The following is a 26,396-nucleotide window of genomic DNA, read 5'->3' on the forward strand; positions in this document are numbered from 1 at the left end:
GAGGCTCGAGAAGCAGCTTCCACACACGGCATTGAGACCCTGTGTTGGTTGGGAGGGTCGCTTGCGGAGAATCACCGGTGCGCGTAGGCAGTCAGTACTCAATAAAGGTATCCACCGTCCTTTGCTAGCTGCGCCACAACTTAGCTAAGCAATGTGCACCGCCTCAAACTCCATTCCTCCGCTACAGCGCGTTGGTTGTGGCGTCCATCCAAACCGCGAAGTGAATTATTGGATTGCTGGTCTGTCGCTTGCTACACCTCAAATTCATTTGATCGCGATTACCTAGCCTACGCCCTGCTTAACGCGACACCAACAGCTGTCTTGTCCACAGCTTTTAAGCTTACCGGACTCGACGATTTGACCACACCCAACGCCATCAATTCATTGCGAGGTAGTGGCAATTTCTTCTTTCTCGTATCCAGCTGCGATTGGCCTCTTCCAGTGCAAAATATCCGGCAGCGCACGAGCGCCAGCCCCCCAGTCTACCATTCCCAAGTTGCGAAACCAGAATGCGCTGATCGTCCCCGGACGTAAACAACACGATGGAAGGTCAAAATCCTCCCCAGGCTTTCCTCTCGAGCTATGCGCCACGTCTGCGCGTATACAACAACTCTCTCCTCAACCCGGTCCTTGCTGCAGCGCCTGGCCCTCAGTCGCGAACCACAAAGCGAGGCACCACCCTCATCAACTACGCCGAGGACGGCTATGATTACGAAGATGATGATGACGATGATAGACGCCGCCCGACCGGACTACGAAGTCTGCGTCGCGAGGACAGCACTTCCGCCCTCACCGCAGCCGCCAAAGTAGGCAAGGAGGCCAGAGCACCAGTTGGCGTGCAAGGAATCTGGAGAGAATGGATGCTCAAGGACAAGAAGCGCTCCGACCTTGGCAACCAGGCGCAAGCTCAGCTTCCAGTTACGCTGATTCCTATTCGTATCGATGTCGACATACCGGCATTTATGCCTGCGCCGGCCTACCCTCTGCCCCGAGGCGTGCAGCAGATCACTCCCCAGATGGATGCATCACTCTATAGAAATGGCGAATTGACGGTGGCATACAAATTGAGAGACTTTTTCCTATGGAATCTCCACGAAACCATTATCACAACCGATCAATTTGCGACAAACCTAGTCCAAGATCTCGATCTCCCGAATCAGGTAGCCATTGCCAACGAAATAAGCAAGCAAATACGAACACAGCTGGAAGAATATGCTGGTGTCGCTCTACATCCACTATTCCACTCAGAAGAGACCAAGACTGCACCAGCATCAAACGTTGCAGCAGCAGCATCAACAGCACTCCAGGCCGTCGCACGCGACAGTCCAATTGCACCACCAACGCCACTTCCAGCCTCGGTATCCAACCTTGGAGGTTCCAGCACACCTCTTGCTAACGGGGCAGAGACTCCTAGCAAGGCATCTGCTTCGCAAGCTCCCGAAGTAACTGCTGTGGCAACACCTGTTCCTGCTGATGATGGCGACGAATTTAGTCCTGATGACACATACCGCTGCCTCGTCACTCTCAACATGAACCTTGGATCCAATCTATACACTGACAAATTCGAATGGTCGCTTTTGCACTCTCCCGGCACAGCCGAGGCATTTGCCAAGGTCACATGTACCGATCTTGGCCTCGCCGGCGAATGGGTACCGGCATTAACGCACGCGATCTATGAAGCTGTCTTGCGTTTGAAGAAGGAGGCCTGTGAGGCTGGTGGTCTGGTCACTGGCTGGGGCGCGACAGGCACCGAGTTCCCCAATGATGCAGCCCACGGGGCTGAAGCCGGTTGGCGTTATGATCCGGAGCATCTCGCAGATGACTGGGAGCCCAAGATTGAGATCCTCTCCAAGGACGACATGGAAAAGCGTGAGGGCGACCGTGAACGACAAATCCGCCGCCTCCGCCGCGAGACGGCACGTTTCAGCAGCGTCGCTGGAATGATTGGTGGCACGCCAGTTGGCAGCAGCTTTGGCGTGCAGGAAGAAGAAGAGCGCATGGGACGTGGTGAGCGATCCAAGAAGAAGCGCAGATTCAGAAGTCTGAGTCCTCTCAATCGATCAGGAACTCCTGGCGGTTGGGGAACTCCTGATGTCGGCTACGGTGGCGGCGGTGCCGGTTCCTTGACAGACCAGGAGAGGTACAATTGGCGCTGCACACATTGTCGCATATGGGGAACAAGCGTCTGGGCAGTCCGCGATGGCCCATATGGACCAAGAGTAAGTCATTGAAATTGGAAACCCCCGGAGCAAATCATACTAACCAAGAAACAGTCCCTTTGTGCCAATTGTGGGCTACTTTACGAGAAGAACAAGAGACTTCCTAGGTGGACTCAAAATCTTCACTACATGGATCATCGGCCATTTTAGCAAGATGTAGAGCCCGAGAATTCTAGTAGATCGAAGAAGTCGGCCACAAGCTTGAACGAGTCGAATAAGCGGCGAGATGTATGAATATGGCGTTTGGGTAGCGTGGAAACGGAAGGAAGAGTGAAAGTCTTTCCTCCCGCATGTTTTACTGGCGGTTCGTGCTCGGTGTCTCTTGTATAGTATAAGAGACTAGGCGTTGCACTGGCAAATGACAGTGCGATACTAATACAGTATTCATATTGGAATGATGGGCCGAGAAAAGAATCCAAGAAATTATTATTTCTAGCTCACGAGGTTGTCACAGACATTTTGCCCAGGTGCGCCATCTATGGTAGAGTTGGCTTGTGAAAGTAAGCAGGAAACACTATAGAGATTGTGAATGTTCCGTAGCATATTGGACATGGCTTTGGTGAGCAACCAAACCGCTCATGCCCGGCGGTTATACATGACTCAAGTTCGCGCGGGCCTATTATAACACAAACATACTCCACAATGACTTACACTAGACGCTCTGGTAGATTCATCATAGAAACCGTACAAAAGTATCATTGAAAACAGGTACATCGTTTTTTATCATACAAAAGTGCACGTTGTGCTCACTGCTCTGCCGCCGCCTACTGTCATTCAATCATTCATTCCAGGACATTGCTCGCCGCTCTACTTCTTCTGCTCAGGCGGGGGCGCACCACCAGTGGTTGGGAAGCCCATGAAGACCTTGAAGTAATCGTAGATCATCCACTGGAGACCAGTCAGGGTACCGACCATGACGATACGCACGGGCAAACCATTCCAGAGACCAGCAAAGCCAATATCACGGTAGTTGCGGGCAACGGCGGCACCGAATGCCTCGCCGGCGCCGCGGTTGGCGTTGAGCTTGGAGACGAGCACGTCGGCCGGGTGCGAGACCACGGCGCAGAGGATACCGGCCAGGTAGCCACCCACAAACGAGACGCCCGTCTGTGCCGCCTTGGAGTAGTCGCTCTTTTCGCCGGGCAGCTTGTGATAAATGGCCTCGACAATGTTTTCAAAGGAAGCAAACTTCATCATGGTGTAAGGGATCTGTCGGCCCCAGAGCGGGTACAGGCCCTTGAAGAGCCCGCCCGTGCCCTCGGCAGCCGTGATCTTGGAGAAACCGTCAAAGGTGCCCTTGTACGCGGCCGGGATCGTGGTCTGCATGCGGACCTTGACGGCCTCAAAGGGACACAAGGCAATATCGGCAAGGAACTCGGCCGAGGCCGAGGCGGCGAGGTAGAGTCCCGTCTTGTACTTGTAGGCGGCCTCGGGGCCGGCCATGTCGGCGTACGTCTTCTTGAAGTATTCATACCAGCCGTACTTGAAGGATCCCTGGGCCGAGTAACCCAGCAGCGTCGGGCCCCAGCCAGTGAAGATACCGCGCAGGCCCTCGGCGCGGTAGATGAGGCCCCAGGCCTGGAAGTTGCCCTTGTACAGCTTGGCGTCGACCTGGCGACGACATTTGACGAGATCCAAAGGGGTGACGGCGGCGTGGGTGAAGCCCTGTTTTGGGGGAAGAACGAATGAGCGTCAGTCAAAGGAAGACTAAAAACTAGTTGACACCCAGCTTTCACATGCTAAACGGAGAGAGACAGATGATCTCAACTTACACAGGCCATCAAGCCACCGACGACGCAGGCGGCATAGTATTGTCGCGAGTACAGCTCAATCGTGCCCGACTTTGCCTTGGCCTGAGCCTTGGAGCTGGCCTTGTCAAACTCGGCCTGCGCCTCTTTGCTGAGCTTCTGAGCTTTGTTCTTGGCGTCCTCGACGACGGACCAAGCTCCGTAGAGCTCCGGGCGGGCGGCATACGGGGTGGGTCCAGTCTTGTTGGACTGGGGCAGCGGAGAGCCGAAGCTCTTGCGGACAGAGTCCTGGCTGGGGAACAAGGAGAGCGTCATTGCGAAAGAAAAGCGTGACGAACAAGAAAGATTTATTGAGTGTGTTTTGTCGTGGGAGAGGAAACAAAAGGTAAAGAGAGGGGTTAAAAATCGTTAAGGTTTCTTGTCGTGTTGGAGTATCCGGTCTTTCGGTCTTTCGCTTTGTGACTTGTGACTTCCCCCTACCTACCTACATAGACTTCCCATTCCCAGGGAGATAGCGGCAATAAGCCGCCTGACCGTCCGTCGAGACGTGCTGGAATTCTGCTGCCTCAGCGTATGACGATAGTGGGGCACCTGCTATTTCACAGTTCACAGTGCTGTATCTTTGCACCAAATCTTTTCAGGCTGCGCTATATCCCCCATCTTTTCTCATCTATCTGCAATCTCTTGAATTGTTTGTTTCCTGAAGCCAGATGCTTCTATCATCATTCTCAAAGGTACTATCTTTGTGCTCTTTTTCTTAATCCTTATTACATTTCATTAAACACTAAACGTCTTTGACTTTCTCCATTAATGATACTGAACCTGTAGAGATGTCAAGAACTTAGGGACATCATCATAAGCTAGGTTAGGTACTTAGTGTTTAATGATAGACGGGTCCGGGATAGTTACCATAGATCTGCTCTCGTCTACCTGTTTTCGACCCCACTGTGCTCGCCCTATAGGGCTCCCATTTTCATCATTCTAGGGGTCGCTTAGCGATGTCTTTTACCTTGAAGAACCCAGACAATTCTGACCACTCAGCGTACGCCAATTCCAAGCTCACCAATTCCCATGCTTCTGTTGAGAACCCAGCTGCGAAACATTTCAAAAGTGACGCTTCGGGTTCTTACCTGCCAGGTGAGATCGTTTAAAGGCATTTTAATAATAATAACCGAAGATTTTTCAAAACAATATATATATATATAAGTTATTGTCAAAATCCTTTCGAGAATAATTCTAAATAAATTTTGCCATACATGAGACTGAGGACTGTCACATGTGACGAGATACTAGTAAAAAGGAAAAACCAGCCCCGAGGTTGAAATTGCGCAAGATCGTGGTTTCATCGGCTGCTACGCACTGCATAATATTTAGAAAGACCATAATAGGGGTACGAAAGAGCAGTATAAGAGTCCCTGACTCATCATCCGGGATATTCTAGTTGATATCTTTCGAGGCATTTTGGGTAGTCCCTCTGTCAAGGTCCAAGTCCATGCTCCGCGTCCAGTCAGTCTTGGGGAGATATGACTTATTTGAGATGGGCATCCCTCAACTTCCCCACTTGCCGGCTTGACATTCTTCATAGGTCAGTCATACCATTTTCAAGGGCAGTTGTCCATGAGATTTCACATTGCTGGGACGTTTACAGAAGGACCAATGAAGACTTGAGAATAGTAAAAACAACACAATTCTTATCCATTGAAGAGTCACTCGATTCTTTGGAGTTTCATGCACTATGGAATACGGAGGGCTACAACTAGACAAGCGACAAGGGACAAGCTGTGTGTGGAGAATGGGAATAGTGGATTTAAGAAAATGCAGATGGTATTACTATAATCCGCACCGCTATGCTATACCATAACGCATACCCGGCAGTGCATACTTGCATGCTTACTAACAAGCTATAATCAATTGATTTAGAACCAGTAGCACGGCTGTATATTACATTGGATTTCCGAATTTCTCGGCCCCGACTTTCAATTTTCATTGATCATCTTCGTGACTGCCCACTGACACTAACTAAAAGTGGTCAAAATGCCCGGGATCTCTGCCCAGCTTTCGGCCCCCACAGCTTAAATGACTGACGAAAGGTGAGAATGGGGCCGTTAACGCCCCGTTGACGAGGGCCGTTTGGACAGTCTCTCCCCTTTCATGAGCCTAGTCAAACAACAATGTGTGCGAGGCGGTCGCCGCGGTGCCGGTCGTTCTACCAAAGACACACCCGGGCATGAGCCTCAAACCGAAAGGCTGGCGATCCTATATCCCCGCTCGCCTGGCATGTCGGAGGAAGCGGCCGAGCGCGATCACGGGAGCCCAGAACCACTGGCCCCTCGCTGCGGCCCGGACCGTGATGAATGGGAAGCCCACAAGGACCGTATCGAACTACTTTATTGCGAGCGCCAGCTACCTCTCAAAGATGTCATACGAATAATGCAAAAGGAGCATGGATTCCACGGCACGTACGTATTCAACTGCACGGGTCTCTCAGCTCGTGGGTGTTGCTGACCAAGTTCACACATGTTAGCGCTCGAATGTACAAGGTGCGATTCAAGCAATGGGGGTTTCGCAAAAACTTGAAGAAGTCAGAGACGTTGGACGTGTGGAGTCAAGCTCATGCAGGGACTGCTCATCTCCCCATGATCCGAGGTCGACATCTTGGCCCTAAGCGTCTCAAAGAGCAAGTAGACAGATTCAACCAGCGGAAGACCATGAATACCTGCGATGGAGTGTCGCCAGTATATATTAAGTCTCCAGATGCTCTGCACCATCTGGACAGTGCGCTTCACCAGATCTGGAGATATACAGAAGGCCATTTGTCTAGTAAACACTGGGATCTTACGACGATATTCTCATGGAACGATGAGTCACTCAACTGGGGAGTGGTGCTAAGGGAAGCGGCTTTCCAGCTGAGTGCAGATGGTGATGCGCCAAAGGGCTTTGAGCTGCTCGATGATGCTTGCGACAAGTTTCGGGACGTGGCGAGAAAACAACAACCGCTGCTACTCTGGAATCTGATTGTGAGCATCACGGAGATTTCCAGTGCCGCCGATCGCCGAGTGATTGCCAGCTTTACCAATTACCTGGTGGCCATGTGCACCATCGAGCTCGGCCCCAGCCATCCGCTGACCATGTTGTGCGCCAACCTCAGATCAATGGACCGCCTCTCCATGAGATCATATGTTGCGTCCTTTCTGGGCGCACAGCTGGACTTGCTGAGTAAACAAGCCCAACGTGGCGACGTACTGGCCGTCTTCATGAGGATGATCACCTCACAATGGCTCAACGACATGGGGTTGATCCTCGACTTCTCCTTTGCAAGAATGATAAGCGACGTCTCGACCGAGTTGAAGGCCAGCGAAATGGTCAAGGCTTCAAATTTTGGCCTGGGTGTCGCTTGGGGAGCATTACTGTTGACACAACGACTGATCGCCGCGGGACGACTCGTTGATGCTAATGCGCTCCTCGCGTGTGTCAAGCGATGTGCGGAAGATCTAGGTGGAGATCCCGCCCTCATGTCGGAATATACAAAACTGAAAGCCACGTTTCAAGAGGACTCGATCAAGCTGGAATATGATGATGCGCACTTTCAAGGTGACGCTGGAGAGACGGGTATACCGGGCCGGTATTTACCTCCCGGCTCTTCTCGACCCCATGATCTGGATAGCAACGCCGAGCTTCGACATGTACTCAATGGTCTGGAGGCACTGAAGATATACAGAGGGGCATGGCCTGTGAGGTGATTCCAACAGGATATTTTTATGCCAATGAGACTATTTGGTTGAACATTAATGATACAGCTACTAGGTACTTATAATAACTGGAGTGCTAGTGAAAGGGACTTAACGCCAGCTGGAAGGGAAAAGGAAAAGAAACCGGAATCTTCCCATTCACTGGCTGCGGGTAGAATAACATGAAGTCTCGAGTCATGAATTGGGCGAGATCTTCATAGATCTACTCACTATGGCGTCCAGTATAAAGATCCATCAGGAGGACCAGTATTATCGCACAAAGAAATAAAAACACAATTGTACATCGCACTTGTACGTGCTTTTCCATGCAAGAGATATATCAAAGAAACAAAATGAAATGAATACCAAAATTAAATAAGAGCAATGGGGAGGTTAGTTAACAAAGTTGTCTGCCTATAGAGTTATGAGAGTTTATTTTCTTGATTGTGATGAAAAGCGACATGTTTTTGTACTATCATTGACGGAATACCTTGTACCTTGTTGTCTGCAGCTCCACAAGGATGGTTACACTGAAGACGGCCCCACAATTTGTCCCGCCTAGAAGCGGAATTGAGAATGAATCTTTACTGTGCCTGACATCAAGAACGGCCCACGCCAAATGTGTACCGCGGGGTTCTCGTTGAACTGCTTGCTGCATGTGAGAAGCACTCACCACCTACCTTCTCTGTACATATTGAATCCACCCCGCCAACAGAACTGCTCAATTCACTACTACTGTTACCTGGCAGTTCTTCTCACGAACGACAAACCCTTTCCACGCCATCTATTGGATCGACTCTCTACAAACAAGAGAGGTAGTCTGCGAAACAAGACTTGGCCCTTCTACCAGCACCTTGCGTCACCGCATCGGCAACGATAAAAAAACAAAAAACGAAAAACCCTCCACAATGGCGCAAACAGCAGCCATGAGCTCAAGTCAGCCCTTTGTCTCCAAGTGGTCGGATCGATACCGTGGTGTAAGTTGGCCGGAATGAATGTTTTATCCTCAGCATCTCCTTTTCCCCGTCAAAAGGAATCCTGCTGACACCCGGGGGGGATCCAATAGGCCATCGTCCAAGACCTCGAGCCGCCAGCCGCGCTCTCTATCAACCCGTCGGACCCAGTCTCGCTGGCGCTCATCAGCGCCTTTGAGCGCGAGTACACGCACCTGACGATAATCGACTCGTCGTCCAAGGCGCTGCTGGGCTACGTCTCGATCCCGCACCTGCAGGCGCAGCTCGACTCGGGGGCGGTCAAGCCCGACGACCCCGTCTCGGCCGCCATGACGCGCTTCCAGCGCCGCGGGCGCAAGTACACCGTCATCACCATGGCCACGCCGCTCGAGGAGCTCGAGGCCTTTTTCGATGCCGGCCCCCAGAAGCAGGACTTTGCCGTTGTCACGGACGAGGAGAGAAGGTTTGTGCTCGGTGTCGCTACGAGGGAGGACCTGGAGGAGTTTGTCCGACGGAGACCGGCTTAAATAGAGGGCAAGAAAGGGGGAAAAGGGTGATGACTATGGGGGGTCATTATAGTTTGATTATTTGGCCTCCCCCATCAAGCAAGCACATGCTGTCTGCGAGCATTTGGTGGCGTACAGGAGTTTTTGGCAGTAATGGTACTATGAAAAAAAGAAATTTCAACATTTGGGATGGTTCGCATCAAAGACCAAAGGATAGCCAGGCATGGCTGGGTACAAATCCTCTGGCAACTCAACGATTCAGGGGCGGCTGGGATTTGTGGAAAGTGGCAGGCATGTCATGACTGTTAAATTATTGCTCATCAGAAAACCAGTATCTCATGATTGTGGAACTGATTTTCTTTCTGCCCATCAGAATGACTTGATCGCTATCTGAGCCGGTAAATATACACGGTTCATATCTCAGTCCGGTCCTCCTCTCTCATATGGTGTCGTACATGTAAATCGTCTTGTCTCACACAACACTCTATGCTGACACAAAGTCGTACACCAATCTCAACTCAACCTTCTTGTCCCCCTTCTTGATGACAATGTTTCGCGCATATCTCCGCTCGCCGCCAATGAGTTGGAATCCCCAGACCTGGGCAGCTGTCCAACCAGCCTCGGCCTCGACCCAGTTGACCAGGTGCAGGGCGCCGTCGGGGCCCGTCTTTTCCTCGTCGGCAACGATCCAGTCGCCGGCCAGGAACTCGTCGCCGCCGAGCTCGGCCTGGATGCGGCCGGGGAGGTCCTCGTGCTTGATGAAAAAGGACCGGGCCTTGACCTTGCCAAACAGCCAGTCGGCGTGCTCGCGGGGCGTGTTGTCGACGGTGCGCTTCTCCGACGTGCCCTTGAGCCCGCCCGTGGCCGTCTGCTCAATGTCCACGTGCGGGACCCCTTCCTCCGTGTACTGCTTGACCTCGAGCGTCACGGTCGCAAAGCCAATGGCCTTGCGCGTCAGGTATCCGATCCCTTGCAGCGCCAGGCCGGGTTCGGGACTATCGGATAGCGTCTTGTTCTATTTCTCGACGCGCCACAAGGAAAGAAGGCGAATTGTTATTATTGTAACATTTCCAACAAGGGGAAAGGGGAACAGCGTTGAAGGGTTTTCTTTTTCTTTTTCTTTTCTTTTTGGTGTAGACTACATGTGCATGTAGCGCGATTTACAGCTTGGTACTCACCATGACCCATTTGCCATTGAGATCGCCAATTGTCTTGCTCGCGGGTGCCGCCATCTTCTGTGCAGGTATATTGTACTCGAAAGAGAGAAAGGAGAAGAAGCGTAGAAGAGGATATCTAAAACAGCTCTATACGCGTATAAACAGAAAAAGTCTTGAAGTTGCTTCTTGCACAAAGCACGTGTAAATTATTTACAAAGGCTGGGTTCTCTTTATAGTCTTCAAGGGAAAGACAAATGCGAAAGCCTAATGGAGAGCAGTGCCCAGATATAAGGTGGCGGGCGGCGCAAGGAATCGCCAGGGCTTTTCGGCTTGCCGTTCCCCGCGCGACCTGGGTGAGTGTGTAAGTGTGTGAGAGAGAGAGAGCGAGAGGAAGAGGACGAGGATCTAAACGAGGAGTAGAGCAGAGCAGATCGTCTGACTTGGGAATGCCAAAATGTCCTCCCAAGGACTCTAGAGGAGGTAGTGAGCTATCAGATGTCGTTGAGAAAGGTGCGAAACCGAGGCATCACGTCAGATGTTGACCTTTGGGGATAGCTCCCCCCCTGCTCGGCTCGCCGTGCCTATTTTACCTTGCCTGATTCAAGAAAGAGGGGTCCTGGTTTTGGTCTGGTTCAGGCCCCAGGTCGATAAAACGCCCCAGCACTCGGAAGGCATGTGGATTTTGGCGACAAGAATGCCCAGTCCAGTCCGGTGCGGGGTGCTTCTGTCTAATCTATGTACGTACTCTGTACAGTAGCTCGTGGGTAGTTACCTGAGATAGCTTGCAGCTTGGCCGTGCTGGTAGGTAATACATGTATGTAGCAAGTCTGCCGCGGTCATATGAATATATTGATATAGTCCAAGTAGGTACTTATATAATATTGAATTGTTTACGATTGAACTAGGTGCCGTATTGCAAGTTTTATTTGTACACGGGCATAATGATGCGATACCGAGAAGCCCCAAGACGGCTCTGCGTAGTCGTATTTCATGGTATCGCTTAATTTTGGAGAATTGCCAATCTTTACTTTTACCTACTAGGTACGTAGGCACACTGAAATCATCGTACCTAGGCACAATAATCTATAGACATATGAACACCTGTCGAATTGTGCTTTCGAAAAATTTGGACAAGTTGTTGAGCTTGAGACTTCCATATTCCAGACCTGGGTATCTGGCTGGAGAATCAATGTCGTTTCACCCCACTGGATTCATGGCTCAGTAGATGAATATCCATGATTTGAAATGGTCCAGGTATACTTTGTCAAAAATTACTACATAGTCGTCACACCCCCATTCGCAACAGCTCCCGTGTGGCAGACGGATAGTAGCATCAGGAAACTCCTCAAGTGCTTGAATTGCGAAACGACTTCCCGAGGTTGAGTAACATTGTTGATAGCACACTCTTACGTCGCATGGTTGACCCCATTGTTAAGAAAGTACAGCCCCCCTCCCCCATATTCAGTTTCCCAGACTTGATGGCCAATCATTCAATTGAGAAAGAGTACACCCATTGGACGGCAGGCCAATGATTGGATGATGATAGATTCATGCAGTCCAATAGGACGCAGCCACATTCAATATGGGATGTCGCACTCTAGGCATTATACAGTACCGCCCTATTTCATGATTATCTACCACACCCAAAACAAAATACTGGCCTTGTTAGGCGCCGATGCAAGTGATGGACTCAGTGATTGATCAAGCAACCCGGTGTTCTAGCAAATACCATGACACATGCCACGCGTTCGGGCCTGGGCCAAAAAGTGCTTTCTCTTCAGGTGTTATTGAATCGGCACACAAGTAGAAACTACCACTGTCATATAGGTAGACTAAATAAGGGAACGAAAATGGATATCCTAGTCGTACAGATGCCGTATCCATGCACCATCACAACTGTCGTTGCTTTCATAAATGCAATGATGCCAATAGAGCATGACTCCCCTCTTGCTTCATTTGCTTGGGCCCCGGATGTGATTCGTCAAGATATCTCTTTGGACTCTCATAAGACGTTCCCGGGGCCTCGAGCAGGCTTTTCAAACACAACCTTTCACAAGGCAATCCAACCTTATCATCATGGCCACGACTTCATCTTCCTGTAACTTTCGATCACGTCCTCCAAGAGCTCTTTGGTCATCCGGGGCTTCTCATATTGGAAGCCCACCACCTTCTTCAGCCGCTCGCCGTCCATGCTGAGGTCTGTGTCCTTGAGAAGCTCCTTCTCCATAAATGGCGTGAGGGGGCTGGTCCGGGTAATACCGGCGTCGGCCTGGAGATCTGCCCAGGGACCCAGCACCTGGTCGTTGACGTCGTCAACAACACTGTCTAGGTTGAGCCTCGCGAACGAGCTGATAAGCGTTCCTTGGAAACCGGTCTGGATGTTGAAGATCTGGCCGATAAGTTCGGCCATGGTGCCTTGCGTCGTTGAGCCGTCGTCCACTACGTTGAAAGTTGGAGTCGTGCCCATCTCCTTGGTATCCCAGTTCGCCTTACCAGCGTCGTACCACCTGGCGACGTCCCACAGAGCCCGCGTAACGTCGTCGATATGCGCCGTGTTCGTGCGCAAGTCCTTTGTCCACAACCACTTCATCTCGTCCTCCAGGTGCTGGTATACACGTGCCATGCAAAGAGCTGTGGCTACCCATTGGGAAGCATAAGGCCCGTAGACATGTGCGAGACGCACGATTACAAGATTGAGTCTGCATTTAGCAATCATGTCAGCAGAGAACAGGAAGAGAGAAGGAAGGGGAAATGCAACAAAAGAAGAGACAAGGGGAAAGAAAAAAAAAAACAAGAGCACCACCAATCCGACCCTACGTACCCTTCGATCTTGGCCAATTCCTGCTCAGCTTCCAGCTTGTAGACAGCGATTCTACTCCACGGCTTAAGCTTATCGCTTTCCTTGCTGGGAGACGAGTCCGACTTGTACACCATTCCCGTACTCAACTCGATAAAGCATTTCACCTTGCGCTTGGCCGATTCTCTGCCCAGCGCCAGTGATAGGTTGAGAGATCTCAACTTGTACACCTCGTCCTCCTGGGAGTATCTGGTCTCTCCACCGCAGTTGAAGACATAATCCCATTGCTTGCCATCTGCTCGGTCGAATACCTTCGCTAGTGCTTCTGTAATAAGAGGATATATCGTCAGCAGACTCGATCAGGCTATATATTTTCCAGGCCACTGCAAAAAGCACAAGTGCAAATACAGACTACAAAAAGAAGAACGAGAGGTAGAGAATGGGGGCGGTTGAGACATACGTTCTCTCGTCGCATCAGCCTGCATGAATTTGTCTCCAGAACATGCTTCTTCGAACTCTGGCGCTAGCCATGCGAGCTGCGGCAGCACCTTGTCCACCACCCTGACGTCCGATGCAAGATTGTTCTTCTGGATATGCAGAGCGAGGAACCGACCGATATAGCCCAGGCCGCCGATGATCAGCACCGACGGTTTCTCGGTCGCCATGATTTTTTGTTCCGCGGGCGAGGAGAAAGGTTTCGAGAGCAACAGTGGTGGCAGCAGGCAGACAATGGGGAATAATGGAATTGGCGGTTGTCTGACAGATTGGCCAGAGGGGCGGGTTTGGGCTACTGCGCGGGGTTTGGCAAGACTTTGGAATTTGGGAGGAAGCCCAAAGTTCAGAGTCCGTCGAAAGGCCCCGGGTCCACTTGAAGCTAGGTCGGATTCAGGGGAGACGGCCGAAACGGAAGAGGGACGTCTTGGGTGGGATCTTCTGGTCTGCGTCGGCGTCCCGGGCGGAGGAGGCAATGGGAGGGAAGAATGACAAGACGTGCCTTGTCTATTTGGGGAGGATACGGTGGAGGGACAAAGTGTCGGCAAGCAACAGAGCCAGAGCAAGCACTACTCAAAAACAAGTTGTGTCTCGAAAGTCCAAGGGAAAGAGAAGAGATGCGAGAGTGGTGTATTGTGTCAAGTGTATGAGTTGTACAAAGAGACTGGAAATAATGTTTGGCTAGTTAGGTAGGTTAGGTAGAATGGGCCCGCGGATCCCAGGCACTAATATTTGCTCATTTCACTTTTGTACGTGCTACTGTGAAGGTAGAAGAGGATGTCCATGCGAAGCGGCAAGCCCCAGCCCTTATGACAGACTGGAGCTAAGAAACGGACCCTGGAACTTGAGGACTGGACCTGACCTACGAAATACTATTGAGTACAGATAATCTAGACAGTCCAAGGTCTGCGCCGCTGCGGCGGTAGATTACACGTACAGTATGTACACGGGAAACGGGGGGGTGGTGTATGGTGTCTGCCAGGAACGGACATTTAAGGTGTGTGTGAGTGGGAGTGTCTGTCCGTCTGTGTGTGTGCTGCTTTCATGTAATAAAAAAAAAAAAAAAAAAGTTGTATGTAGGATGATGTGGTTGTGAGTCGTGACGCAGCAAAATGGACGAACCATAAGCAGACCGTCAAAACCGTCTGCTGGGTTCAGCGGCCGGCCGAGGGGACGAGACCACGAACGAATTGCCCTTGTACGATGACCAAAGAGGAAAATAGAGGGAAGGATTGGGAACAAAGCAGCCGACGGACGAAGTCAATTGCACGCCGGACGCGGGTAGGGAGGCCTTCGCCAAAGGGAACTAGCGAAGGGCCGCCACGATCCAAGGCCGGCAACCATCCCATTCTACCATTGATGAGAATTGGCTTGTTTTACGGATCGATGCCATTCTTGGTTGGCGGGTTGGACCTGTCTCTCTCTTTCTCTGTCCATCTGTCTGTCTCTTGCCCAGGTGTCTACCCAGACGAAACAGAACGTACTTCGCAGTCTTTTTTTTTCTTCTTGCCAATCAAGCTCTTCTCGATGCCATGTATCTAGTCCCAGATTGGTCTAACGTTCACCCTACCTTGATGTATCAATTCTCGTAGGAGCCGTGCCGCACACAGCTGCTGTTTGTTACAACGCCGGGAGACCCCTACTATCCTTACATTCCAAGGGTTTCAATTTCTTTGTCCAAACCACCATACCCTTCCCGAATCGGCAGTACTTGTTTTTTCCTCCCCTTGGACTAAATCCCTACCTGTTGTACTGTACCTAGATATCGATTTGCAAAGAATTGTTCCTCCCAATGATGCATGCATGGCATAATTTATAGGAATTCCTTTTTTTTCCCTCTTGGTTTTGGAAATGAACACCCAAGGACACCCCGACTTGAAGGATTTCGTCTACAAGTACATTACATACACACCTTACCAACCAATGTACCACCTGCCTTGTACGCACAAACTCGCGTTATATGTACCTGACTGGGCAGATTGAAGTGAATGCATGGCACATTACCGACATATAAGCCTCTGCGTCAAGGGCAGATTGAAAGATGGAACAAACACGCATCATGACAGTTTGTCGTGAGCCATTCTTTGATACCTGATTTGATACAATGTAGTAGTCTAATTTCCTTCTGAAAAATATTGAATGTTACAGGGCACCAACATCTATCAGCTGCCCTAGAGGAACAATATCTGCCTTTGCCTAGACAAGAGCGCGTACCTGCTTCTATGTTTCTGCAACCTTCAATTCTTCCCACCTGGCCTGGTACCTGCCCATACACACAACAAGGTACATACTCACAACAACAGGTCATAGATCATCAATCCTGGCAAAGAAAACACCAACAAGTCAGAGAAAAAATATTTATCTGTGAAAATTTTAGACGGAATACTACCTACAATCAAAGTACACCTCCCCCCAAATCCAGCTTGGAGATCGCCACTGGTCTCGTCCAGCTCCCAGCCAAGTACATACACTAAAGTAAAGCGGACAAGCATCTCATATGCAAGCAGCACGGCGTACGATTCAGTCAGGCGGCCGAAACGCACCCGCATCAGAGTGACTTATTAATAGCCGCAAGAGGTCGGACGGTCCAGAGGACAGGTGGGCGATCGCAGAAGAGAGAAAAGATCAATAGCTGACCGCCATTTATACCCTCCACAATATCAGTGTTTTACCTACTTCTAGTACCTGAAAACCCATTTGCTCGCGTCCGACCAACAAGTCCACGTTGCCGTCCTGACACATGGAGAGGGAGAGAGGGGGGGAGGGGCTCTCACCACCAAACATTTGCATGGAATTTGCAGCCTGTCAACAGTCATCAGTCGGTTAATCGGTCGCTTTGTCAGTCGGTCGGTCGGTCGGTCGGCCAGATTATTACGGTATCTGCCTGACCACCTCACATATCCTAAGAACAAATATCCATCACAAACGACTGGGACACATCCAACGCCACGGTTTGCATCATGCATACAGGGTATTATTGCCCGTAAGACATTCCGCAGCGAGACCGGACTCTGTGCAATGTCGCAGTGTCGCAAACGCCGTCTTTTCGTAATTTCTAAAGACGCAACCTGTGATGCACCAGATCGCCAGCAAACCCCGGGTCCCCCCCCCCCCCCCCCCCCCCCAGTCCAATACCTGTGCTGTCTTCCACCGGAAGAAGCAGACGCTCTTCGCCTGCATGTTATCGGCAGCATTCCCTACTTAGACGCATGCATGCTCTACGTACAGTTCAGTATAGCCTATCTGCAACCCCGGGGGAGACTACCTGATAATTAAAGGGGCGTGCTTGTGGTGAAGCATCTACCGACAATTTCAATTTACATACCAATCGACACTCTTGCATGAGAAGCGCATGTATGCAAGACGGCAGGATGTATGGTTGGATAGACGGACGGACACGTCGGTAAGGAGTTTTTGTTTCGTTGGTGACCGCCACGAACAAAATTGCTACTGCTGCTGCTGCTGCTGCTGCTGCTACTCCGATTCCCGTACCGTTTGTTCCTAGAACCCAGCAAAACCCCATCGTTCGTGAGCCTCTTCAAGTGAGCGCTGGCCAGTCAAGAAGCTCGATTGCGCTGGCTGGGCTCCAGAAAGGGGACGCGCCAATGCAAAGCCAGGGATCCTCCAATTCCAGTCCAGCTTCTTCACTGCGGCCCGCCTGGCAAACTGGGTCAAGGGGGCATGATTGTTTCTAGAAAGATTCTCGCGCAGGCCCCATCCCCTTTTCGTTACATGACGAACCCTGTCCCGAGAGGCCTTTGTCGATCAACCTTGGAATTCCCCAAGCGAACCAAGCATACGAAAGCAAATCTTTGTCTTCGCGAACACTTCTTTTCGAATCCGACCCTGTTGGCTGTGTGTACGCTACTACACATCAGTGGATACGCATATATACCAATCAGTATATCAGCCCACCAGCCGGCCGAAGATGCCCTGCTACTCAGTGCGCAGTGCTCTTTGTTCAACAAAGCCTTACCGGCTCCCCATGTGAGAAAATCCGGCTCCTCAATCATCTTGATCGGATCATGGAAGAAGGCACACAAGGAGTTGCATGCTATAACAATCAAGTTACATATGGCGTGTCTCATCAGCTGACACCTACCCAGGAGCTCGGTACTGCGGGTGGTGGTATTAGGGATCTTCGCAGTTCGTCAGTGTCAGATTCACATTGATTGTGTGCGAAAACAAAGAGGGAAGCGGATTGACGGACCAGGGTGTTCGCTGCATGCAATGCAGTACAGTACATACAAAGTACAGCATGCGCCGGAGATAAACCCCGTCGCCAGGCTGGGCTCTGCATCGTTCTTCCATTGTTCGACCGCCACTCCTACTTCGGGGTCTTTTATTGCCATGCAACTCAGTATGCCAGGGGTGCCGTCAGCCGCATTGCTCTCTCTGGCTACGGCAGGTCGCAGGAAAACTACGAACACACAACCCTGACAAGTTGCCTGGCACAACTAGGTGTTGACCTCAAACTTGGCATTGTCGCTTTCAACAGCCAATAACTATTGTTTCGGAAGGAAAGTAAATCATCATCTGCTTTACCCACCAGGCACTAATTTTGGACGCCTCCGGTGGTTCGTCTCCGTCCATTCAAGCAGCTATCAAAAGAAAGGTATGGAGTAGTAGACATACGGCCCACTTTCGCGCTCTGAAGTATATTCTCCAAAGTAAGAGGTCGACATTATAAGATCTGCATCAAGGGACGACTACGCCAACTCCGTACCCAGAATAGGCAGTTGTGCCTGGCAAAGGCCTCCCTGGCAACCTGGCATCGACGCGTCTCAGTTGTTCACGAAGAATAAGTAACGATCGACAGGCACTGCGCTTGCACGATGATTAAGACCTAACGTAAGCAGTATGCCTTGGCTTGACTACACTATATGAGGTTTCAGTAAAGTTCCCTGACCAGGGTCTCTATCGTTCGGCAACAGGCAATATAAAACCCTGCTTGGCATGCACGTCACTTACAAAAAAACACATGTACGACCAGGAGAGTATGTAATGCAGCTCCTGAAACAATTTCTTCGTGTTTTAGTTTGCCTATTTTCACTACTAGGATCGCTGTCGCTCCCATGTAGCGTTCAGAGCACGACCGGCAAGGCAGCCGGCGACTCCGATGCTGTACATAGTACAGCGCCCGGAGTGACGTTTTGGACTACACGCATTGAACAGCACGTTTGGTGTACAATATACTTTTGATTATGCTCGAATCTATTCACCCAATGATCGCTTTTGTTGGGTCTGCAACAGAGCACGGCGAGAGATTATGAGTAGTCACATGTTCTTAAATTTCTCTCTTTTTTTTTCTTTTTGCTTTCTAGGTCGCGCCGTATACTCGGGATTCTGACGGGGCACTATCAGGCCAGAATACATTGTTTTCAAAGACATACAGCTGCCATTTCAGCCCTTGTTTGATGTTTCAGTAGGAATTCACAATTTCGATCATCACCCTGCCATACCTTTTATTGATTCATCCAACTTTTTTTTTTTATTCAACCTAGAAAACATCCACGTCTTCCACGTACTCCACCAATGTCATGCTGCTTTGGCGTGTTCAAGAAACGCCGAAAACATGCGGCCGACAATCGGGAAATGGATTGCTTTATACCGCGCACTTTGGGGGGATACTAGGTTAGCAGTAATCTACATGGAAAGGGGGGCAACCTTGCATCGATCACGTGGTAAACTTGTGTTTATTCCGCTGCTTTCCTGTTGGGTGAACCGTTCAAGTTGAATGTTATCCAAACTCAATCCAAGTAATGCTCTCTCGATAGTTTGCATCCAATGAGCTTGATGATGACGTCCGGAAACCTCTCCCCCCAATGATCTTCTTGGCTAAGACATCCGAGCCTTTGACTATTAATAATGGATGAAGAAAAATAAGGAACTAATTGATTTTTGATATTGATTGGCGAGTGCTCATCAGAGATTATTACAAAATCCCATATCCCAACAGAAATGGGGTGAGTACAACATCATAGGTTGCCTTTCAACCAGGTCAGAGTCTCCTCATAGATGTTTAGTCCAAGCACCATTTCTAGTAGATGCCTCGCTTGACATATTCTTCTTCATCTTCTGCCACAAGTCCGTGTTTAATAAAGGAATTACACCTTAGTCAAGATCTACTCAATTGTGTTGACTTTGAGTTCAAGCTCTTTCCGATACCAATACCCAACCCAAACCTATAAAGACTCTCGCCATTTTCCTCACATGGCATCAATTTAGTGCTATATTACGCCATGGCATGACCATCTTCTGAGAAATGAGAACCCCCATGGACAGCTCGAATCTATTCAACAATGGCTCACTGTAGTACAGTAAAATATACTCGTCAAACAAAGGCACCCGCGCCGCCTCACTTGAAAAGGCCAGTTATGAAGACTAATTTTTCGAGGAGAGAATCAAGCCTTGTAGAACCATGGAGGTTACCGGAGCAGATTTGGTAGCCGTATCAGACCTGATCCGAGACAACTAAGAGTATCATGAGAAATTGTGAGTATTTCATGATGATACCAGATGTTGGGTCAACCATAAGCCAGTAGTGCCGGCGTCGTTATGTACTCATCATTGAGACAGTCTATCGTAGTTTGTCCCATTATGATAATGTTATGGGTATGAGTGAAGAACTAGAAGAGAACCAGCGCTATTAACAACCCCCTACCCGATCTATATTCCAGATATTTTGATCACTAATCGCGAGAAAATTTGTTCATGCTGCCGATAATTTCCCTCTGGGCTTGCCGGTCCCTGCCGGCCTCGCTCAGCGTGCCAATGCTTCGCAAATCACCGACGACATCCTTGGCCTTGCCAAAGTAGACCTCCTGCAACAAATTCCGCATCTTGAGCTCCATATCCTCGACGAGCTTGCCAATGTTGGCAATCTGCTGCTCGTCGTTCTCGGCGGGCAGTTCCGTCTCGACCTGGCGGGTCATGTTGCCGCTAAGGTCCATGTCGCCCAGTCCGGATCCGCTGTTGGCCAGCGATAGGATGACGGTCGACGTCAGGTTGTATTGTGTAACGCGGGCGCGGTCGATGGCCTCGAAAACGTGAATAGAGTCCCATGATCCTTCGCTTGTGCTGCCAGGCTTGGCTTCTGTAAGATGGCGGTCAGCTCAGGCTCAATGTTTCGGGAAAGGTTGGGGCGCTGGACAGCGGTCGTTTGTACAGATACCCTTTCCAAAAGGGACAATGGATCAAGCGCTCATATATCCGGGTCATCAATCAGGCTGACAATATGGCCATTTCGTGAGAGCAATCCCCTGGCCGCGAAAGTTGGGGATGTAGGGAAAGACAACCAGTAGTGGTTGTCTCTGCCCATAGGGCAACTGACCCATATTGCATTCCCTGACATTGACCATGGGCAGAGTATAGGGGTGAGTGATATTCACTTACCCTTCTTCAGCAGTACTACGCCAGCAAAGCCGTCATCCAAGTTCCAAAAGTATACGCTGCTCACACCACCTTCATAGTACAGCTCGCGGTAGACATCAAACGCCTCGTTGGCCTTGACCTCCATCCTCCGGACCTTGTCGCTGGGCACGCCAGCGGCGCCCGCGCCGTCGCCCGCACCGCCATCGCCGACTCCGCCGTCGAGGGGCGGGTCGAACTCGTTGGACCAGGGCGACCGGTAGCTGTCGCCGTCGCGGTTGTAGTCGCACAGGAGGTAGTCGCGGCCCGTCTGCTTGCACCGGCGAATGGTCAGGGGCTGGTCGACCGACGAGAGCAGGTCCTCGGTCAGGTCCGGTGCGAGGCTGATGAGCGACTGCAGGTGCTGCGTCGTGTGCTTGGGGTTCAGGCGGCGGAGCAGGTCCCTAGAGAGATGAGGGGGGATCAAATCAGCGGGTGTTTGTATACATGTGATGGTAGTTTTTGCGGCTCGCACTTACAATGCCGAGTCAAACGGGTCGGCAGCCATGATGTGGAATATGAAAAGAAAGAACAGTCAAGAGGGTATCAAGCGGATCCGTGTCTGGGAAATGGGAATGCCGAATTGACTTGAAGCTTGTCCTGGAGGTTGAAGGGGACGGTTGGCGATGGTGGGGTTCTGATCTGGGGTGTTGCCAGTGTAGTAGTGGGGCCTTGGGTGGTCTCAAGATAGCTCCTGGCCTACTGAAACCTGGATCCCTTGGAAGCTTATGGCCAAAGATTCAGGGGCGATCTTCTATTAGTAGAGGATCACGCTTGTGTGAGTTCTTTCAAAATGACTCTTCGTTACCTGCAGCTGTGAACGTCAAAATAGTCCTTGTATTCTATGCCGATTTAATATCTGCCAGATTCCGAATTCTAGCTGACCAAGCTTGCTATAGACTGTCTAACCGATACATCTCGGATGTTTATAATGTAACCAAAATCAGTCTCCTGAATGCGCCAAATCCAACCCATAAGTCTAACAAGTGAAGCCCAAATTCTATAGCAGTGCAACGCCCGACTCCCCTCTTGAACTCGTGTTTCGCACTGTTGCGAATGAAATATACCAGGCTGTATATGAGTTTCTTGGCCTATCAAATTGCACGGCCATCTTTTGTTGGATGAAGTGAGCTGTGGTCTCATGAAGCATTCCAAATGCTACAACATGCCGAATCCGAATGACGTTTGTGCAGCGATGAGGTCCAAGACAACATTACCAACCAAACTTTTCAACGCTCAATCGGACATTGTATCCTCGTCGAACAGCAGTTGCGCATGCATTTCTGGCTGTTCTATTCATGGCGTCGGGGCCTGACACAACCAGACCCATTCCAGCACCTGATTGCGAGTAGCGTTCAGCCAGGTCAGCAATGTAGCTGTCGACATCGGGTCGTCCCACTTCAGCCGTGGGTGGTGGTATCGTGATATGCACACCCGCACGTTTCAGATCCTCGATTCGGTTCTGGGATAACCAGCTACGGTGAGAACTCGAGTGAATCACCCATAGTAGATGGATCTGCCGCTGTGGGAAAATATGGTCCTGTTTGTGGACAAGCTCCCAGACCAGAGGAAACACAACGGCAATGCCAGAGCCTCCAGCTACCAAGACCGAGATCTCGCTCGTGAGAAGCATTTCCAATGCATCAGTTGATCCATACGGACCGTCCACACGGAGCTTGATAGTGGGGTTGGACTGTGCATAATGCAAGAGATCGCGGGTGAATCCGTCATGGGCTCGGACAAGCAGAGCTAGCCATGCATGGAAAGGGTTCCCGTCGCCTTTACTCGGGACTCCTGGTGCAGCTGAAGCTATTGTGAACGGATGTGCTTGCAGTCGATGGGTGCGGCCGAGACTCGGGGCCGTGATGAAAACATGATCCATTGGTCTCCAGCCCTGGATGATGCTTGGACCGAATACTCTACAGAAAAGGGTCCGTTTGGTCTGGAATATATCCCAATTGGCCGACAGCATGAGTGTATTGCCGTCTTCCAGGACGCGAATATCGGCCTGCAACGACGTGGACTTGAGTCCTAGCCGCCAAATCAGACGATCGGCGAGGAATATGATCAGGCAGGCAAGCACGTACGGCCTCGCCGTCCAGAAATGCAAGTAGAGAAACACCAGCGCCACGACTTGGAGAACCACGTGCAGCGCCAGAAATGTCTCGTACCATCTTTGGCGAAAACTGCCAAGTGAGGTGAAGAAGAGCAGCTCGTAAGAGACGAAGGCGCCAATGCCGAGCAGTACAAGAGGATGGCGGAGGAAAAACCATATATCACCCTCCTTGAGCCAATCAACCGTGAAGAATAGATGATCTAGCAGCATTCCGAGGGAGTGGACAAAGGCCTCGAAGCACATCCATTCACCGACTCGACGGTGAAATATGTTTAGAGCCTCGTAGGAATAGCCCGTGAGGAACTTGATCGGCTGGTTCTTGGCGGCCAGAAGGTATAGCAAGGGCATATTGACAATAAACATGAAGCCAGCACGGTCGGCAAATACGAATTCCATCTCGGGCCTAAAGGAGCCTCCATACAGGTGATGGAAGATGTTGGCGCCGATATAGCCGAGGACGAACAAGGTGGTTCCGTTCGAAGGCAGGCTGCGATTGATAAAGGGTATTGGCCGTGGTTGATACATTAACCAGGACCGGACCGTACATCTAATTGTCCTCCATACGCCTAGAGGTACCCGAGCCGGCAGCTGATGGCCCAGCAGCGGCTGCCGTTCGATATCGTGGTTCTCTGGCTTGACTACCTGGCGGGGCGATCGTGACCCAGTGCGTAGGCTACTCGAGGACGAGGAAGGTAACTCATCTCTCGAGCCCTCAATAGACAAATGCCGATTATGATTGTTGGGTTTGTCTGGTGTCTGTGGACTTGCTTTTGATGCATCAGCAGTCTCCTTGACGAGACGCTTTATTTGCCTTCTACTTCTGAATTTTAGTTGCCAGTGAATGGCGGTGAGTATTGCCAGAGTGGCCAGCACAGTCAAGTTGAAGCTTGCACAAATCCTGCGCCCGTTGAGAAGGAGAGCAATGATTTCTCGGAGAAACTTGAGCTTGTCCGGATCAGTAATGGGTCGTCTCTCTGCTGTATTTATCGAATCACCACTACTCGGCAGGATGTCGCCCCAACTTCCGCTAGGGGACTGAAGTATGGCATTGAGCAGCTCGTTCGCCGTATGGGCGACGGAGTTGTTCATGGTCCCACGATTATACCAGCGAAAGCGACGGGTACGGGAAGCAAAAGTAAGGTTGCACGAAACTTTAACCGCTGGACTGGGACTGGCCCCGATGCTGCTTATCAGATCGAGAATCTCAGGCACCGAGGTCGCAGGGGTGGAGGCGTCAGATGATTATCAATCTTATCTCTCGGATCTTTCCGTCGCCCTGCCGGGTTTACCGCGATGTGATGTATGGATTTCCCCAGACGGTCGAAAGGCTGAAGTTGCATCAGAGGAGGCCAAACGAGGGTTGGATATTAAAGCATTCAAGGCCTCCATTGATGTGTTCCTGCGTTTGCGAAAAATGACCTTTGTCATGCGAACGTTGGCAAGCAGCCACTGTTACTAAATTTTCCTTGGCTGACTTGTCCACTGTGGCCACGAGGTTTTCGAGTTCCACTTTCTTTGGGCACATGCTAATCTGTACGTATTCACGACTCCGCTAGTCATCCGTCTGGACAATTCCTGACACACTGTCGGCTTTCATGGGCAATTTGATGCTGTAAAACAGGCAAGTTGGCAGGAAGTGTTAAACATTGATCATTACTTTTAATCAAAAATATGTATGCTATGCTGTCGCTTTCAAATGACTGTAAATCCCCTTTTCGATTTTCCATCACAACCCCTTTACCTTGGCTCGCCTCTTTTTGTGCTGAGCCACTGTGCATAAATGAACAGCCCACCCTAGGCCACTGTGTTCCATAAATGCGAAAGACTCTAAGACAGAGCCTGGGGAGTGTAGCTCTGGTCGGGGGTAACGACGGTAGCGTTGGCGAGTTGGACATCCGTGTAGGCAGGGAAAGCAATGAGCCTGTTGACATTGTCGACGACGGCCAAGGTGGTGAAGCCGGGGCCGAACTGGTTGCTCCAGCCGGCGGTCCACTGGAAGTTGCCGCACTTGATGGCAGTGGTAATGTCGGTCTGAGTGGCCGGGCTGCCGGTGACGCTGCCCGAGCAGGCCTGGGGAGTGCCCGAGTGAGTGTTGATGGTAAAGTCCCAAGTGCAGGACTTGAGGTCGCTGGTGCAGGTGCGCTTCATGCCCTCAATGGTCCAAGAGGCATCGGCCATCATGGACTTGGTCTCGGCCGGGGCGGGAGCCGGGGCGGCAAGAGCCATGGTGGCGAAAAGAGTGCTGATGGCTGCGGTGAAGTACATTTTGACTATGTTTTTTTGGTATATAAATAATTATATGATTATTATATTGGGATGCTGAGTGTCTTGAGGTGTCTGGTTTGTGATGAGACTGAATGCTTGATGTTATGATGATCCCAACCAAGAATGGACGGGCATCATGTTCCCTTTATATACATATTTGCTATTGTTTGTCAGAGAAATAAACAAGTCAGCCAGTGTATGGCATTACGAGCTCATGGCATGATGGCGTTGCAACGCAATGGCAGTGAGGCTCGCGAAATCTGACTATAGTGGTCCGTTTAGCGGTTGACCGATACTACGGCACAGGCGGGGAAAGCTACACGAAATGATCGACAGAGCTCGTATTCCCCAGTGCTGACCATGTCACGATCCGTTATAAGCGAGCAATATGACCGGATTGAGCCGCGCCGGCCTTGCCGACTGCCAAATATGTTAAATTATAAGCTTAGTCTATTATTATTCCTGCCAAGACACTTCGTATTCTTTTCAACGTCGCATGCGGAGCGGACCAATTACACTTAACAATTATAGCCAGTTTCACAATGACAACATCAATATTCCGTACAGAGACTCAACTAGGTACTACGTTGCATGGCTGGACCTGGAATAAGTGTTGTCAAAAGTGACAGTGACCTTCGACCGTGCGGCAATAGCTTAAATTAATAGGGGCACAGCTACAACAACGGCGCAGTGCAGACTTGTATGTTTGGGCTGCACCATCAAGAGCCAATCACTTATTTCACAATTAATTGTACTGGGAACAGCTGATTCGTCTTTGACATTCTTGTACGCCAATGTCCCTTCCCAGGAATGGTATGAACCATGATCAAGCTCCTCAAGTGGCCTTTCGTAAACTCGTTCCTAAGATGCATAATTCAAGTGAACAATAAAAGACCAATTTCTGCAACAGGCAATTCCGCAAGAGCATGAAGCTCAATTAGTAAGGACGGACCATGTCTAGATAAGGGACTGGGTTCGGTGGCATTAAAACGCATCGACGCTATC

The 26,396-nt window shown here is 50.5% G+C and overlaps 9 protein-coding genes across 9 annotated transcripts; 3 read left to right on the top strand and 6 right to left on the bottom strand.

Annotated features, from left to right (window-relative positions):
• Nucleotides 1–542: 542 nt before the first annotated feature.
• On the top strand, nt 543–2,369 carry PFICI_01063 (uncharacterized protein; the record flags this gene model as incomplete). The annotated part of the gene is made up of 2 exons (XM_007829644.1): nt 543–2,219; nt 2,274–2,369. 2 exons carry the CDS (start codon nt 543–545, stop codon nt 2,367–2,369), a joined length of 1,773 nt encoding a protein of 590 aa, XP_007827835.1.
• A 657-nt stretch (nt 2,370–3,026) lies between these two features.
• PFICI_01064 (mitochondrial phosphate carrier protein) lies at nt 3,027–4,282 on the bottom strand (the record flags this gene model as incomplete). The annotated part of the gene is made up of 2 exons (XM_007829645.1): nt 3,027–3,884; nt 3,992–4,282. 2 exons carry the CDS (start codon nt 4,280–4,282, stop codon nt 3,027–3,029), a joined length of 1,149 nt encoding a protein of 382 aa, XP_007827836.1.
• A 1,962-nt stretch (nt 4,283–6,244) lies between these two features.
• PFICI_01065 (uncharacterized protein) lies at nt 6,245–7,707 on the top strand (the record flags this gene model as incomplete). Its single annotated transcript, XM_007829646.1, has 2 exons — nt 6,245–6,426; nt 6,492–7,707. The coding sequence occupies 2 exons, from the start codon at nt 6,245–6,247 to the stop codon at nt 7,705–7,707; spliced, it is 1,398 nt and encodes a 465-aa protein (XP_007827837.1).
• An 896-nt stretch (nt 7,708–8,603) lies between these two features.
• Nucleotides 8,604–9,175, top strand: PFICI_01066 (uncharacterized protein; the record flags this gene model as incomplete). Its single annotated transcript, XM_007829647.1, has 2 exons — nt 8,604–8,672; nt 8,762–9,175. The coding sequence occupies 2 exons, from the start codon at nt 8,604–8,606 to the stop codon at nt 9,173–9,175; spliced, it is 483 nt and encodes a 160-aa protein (XP_007827838.1).
• Nucleotides 9,176–9,638: 463 nt separating this feature from the next.
• On the bottom strand, nt 9,639–10,386 carry PFICI_01067 (uncharacterized protein; the record flags this gene model as incomplete). Its single annotated transcript, XM_007829648.1, has 2 exons — nt 9,639–10,169; nt 10,333–10,386. 2 exons carry the CDS (start codon nt 10,384–10,386, stop codon nt 9,639–9,641), a joined length of 585 nt encoding a protein of 194 aa, XP_007827839.1.
• Nucleotides 10,387–12,385: 1,999 nt separating this feature from the next.
• On the bottom strand, nt 12,386–13,773 carry PFICI_01068 (uncharacterized protein; the record flags this gene model as incomplete). Its single annotated transcript, XM_007829649.1, has 3 exons — nt 12,386–13,010; nt 13,133–13,433; nt 13,569–13,773. The coding sequence occupies 3 exons, from the start codon at nt 13,771–13,773 to the stop codon at nt 12,386–12,388; spliced, it is 1,131 nt and encodes a 376-aa protein (XP_007827840.1).
• A 6,519-nt stretch (nt 13,774–20,292) lies between these two features.
• On the bottom strand, nt 20,293–21,518 carry PFICI_01069 (F-actin-capping protein subunit beta; the record flags this gene model as incomplete). Its single annotated transcript, XM_007829650.1, has 3 exons — nt 20,293–20,696; nt 20,996–21,414; nt 21,490–21,518. The coding sequence occupies 3 exons, from the start codon at nt 21,516–21,518 to the stop codon at nt 20,293–20,295; spliced, it is 852 nt and encodes a 283-aa protein (XP_007827841.1).
• Nucleotides 21,519–22,223: 705 nt separating this feature from the next.
• PFICI_01070 (uncharacterized protein) lies at nt 22,224–24,215 on the bottom strand (the record flags this gene model as incomplete). The annotated part of the gene is made up of 1 exon (XM_007829651.1): nt 22,224–24,215. The coding sequence occupies one exon, from the start codon at nt 24,213–24,215 to the stop codon at nt 22,224–22,226; it is 1,992 nt and encodes a 663-aa protein (XP_007827842.1).
• A 738-nt stretch (nt 24,216–24,953) lies between these two features.
• Nucleotides 24,954–25,391, bottom strand: PFICI_01071 (uncharacterized protein; the record flags this gene model as incomplete). The annotated part of the gene is made up of 1 exon (XM_007829652.1): nt 24,954–25,391. The coding sequence occupies one exon, from the start codon at nt 25,389–25,391 to the stop codon at nt 24,954–24,956; it is 438 nt and encodes a 145-aa protein (XP_007827843.1).
• Nucleotides 25,392–26,396: the final 1,005 nt, after the last annotated feature.

The sequence above is a fragment of the Pestalotiopsis fici genome (assembly GCF_000516985.1).
Source record: "Pestalotiopsis fici W106-1 unplaced genomic scaffold PFICI_Scf_1, whole genome shotgun sequence".
Classification (NCBI taxonomy): domain Eukaryota; kingdom Fungi; phylum Ascomycota; class Sordariomycetes; order Amphisphaeriales; family Sporocadaceae; genus Pestalotiopsis; species Pestalotiopsis fici.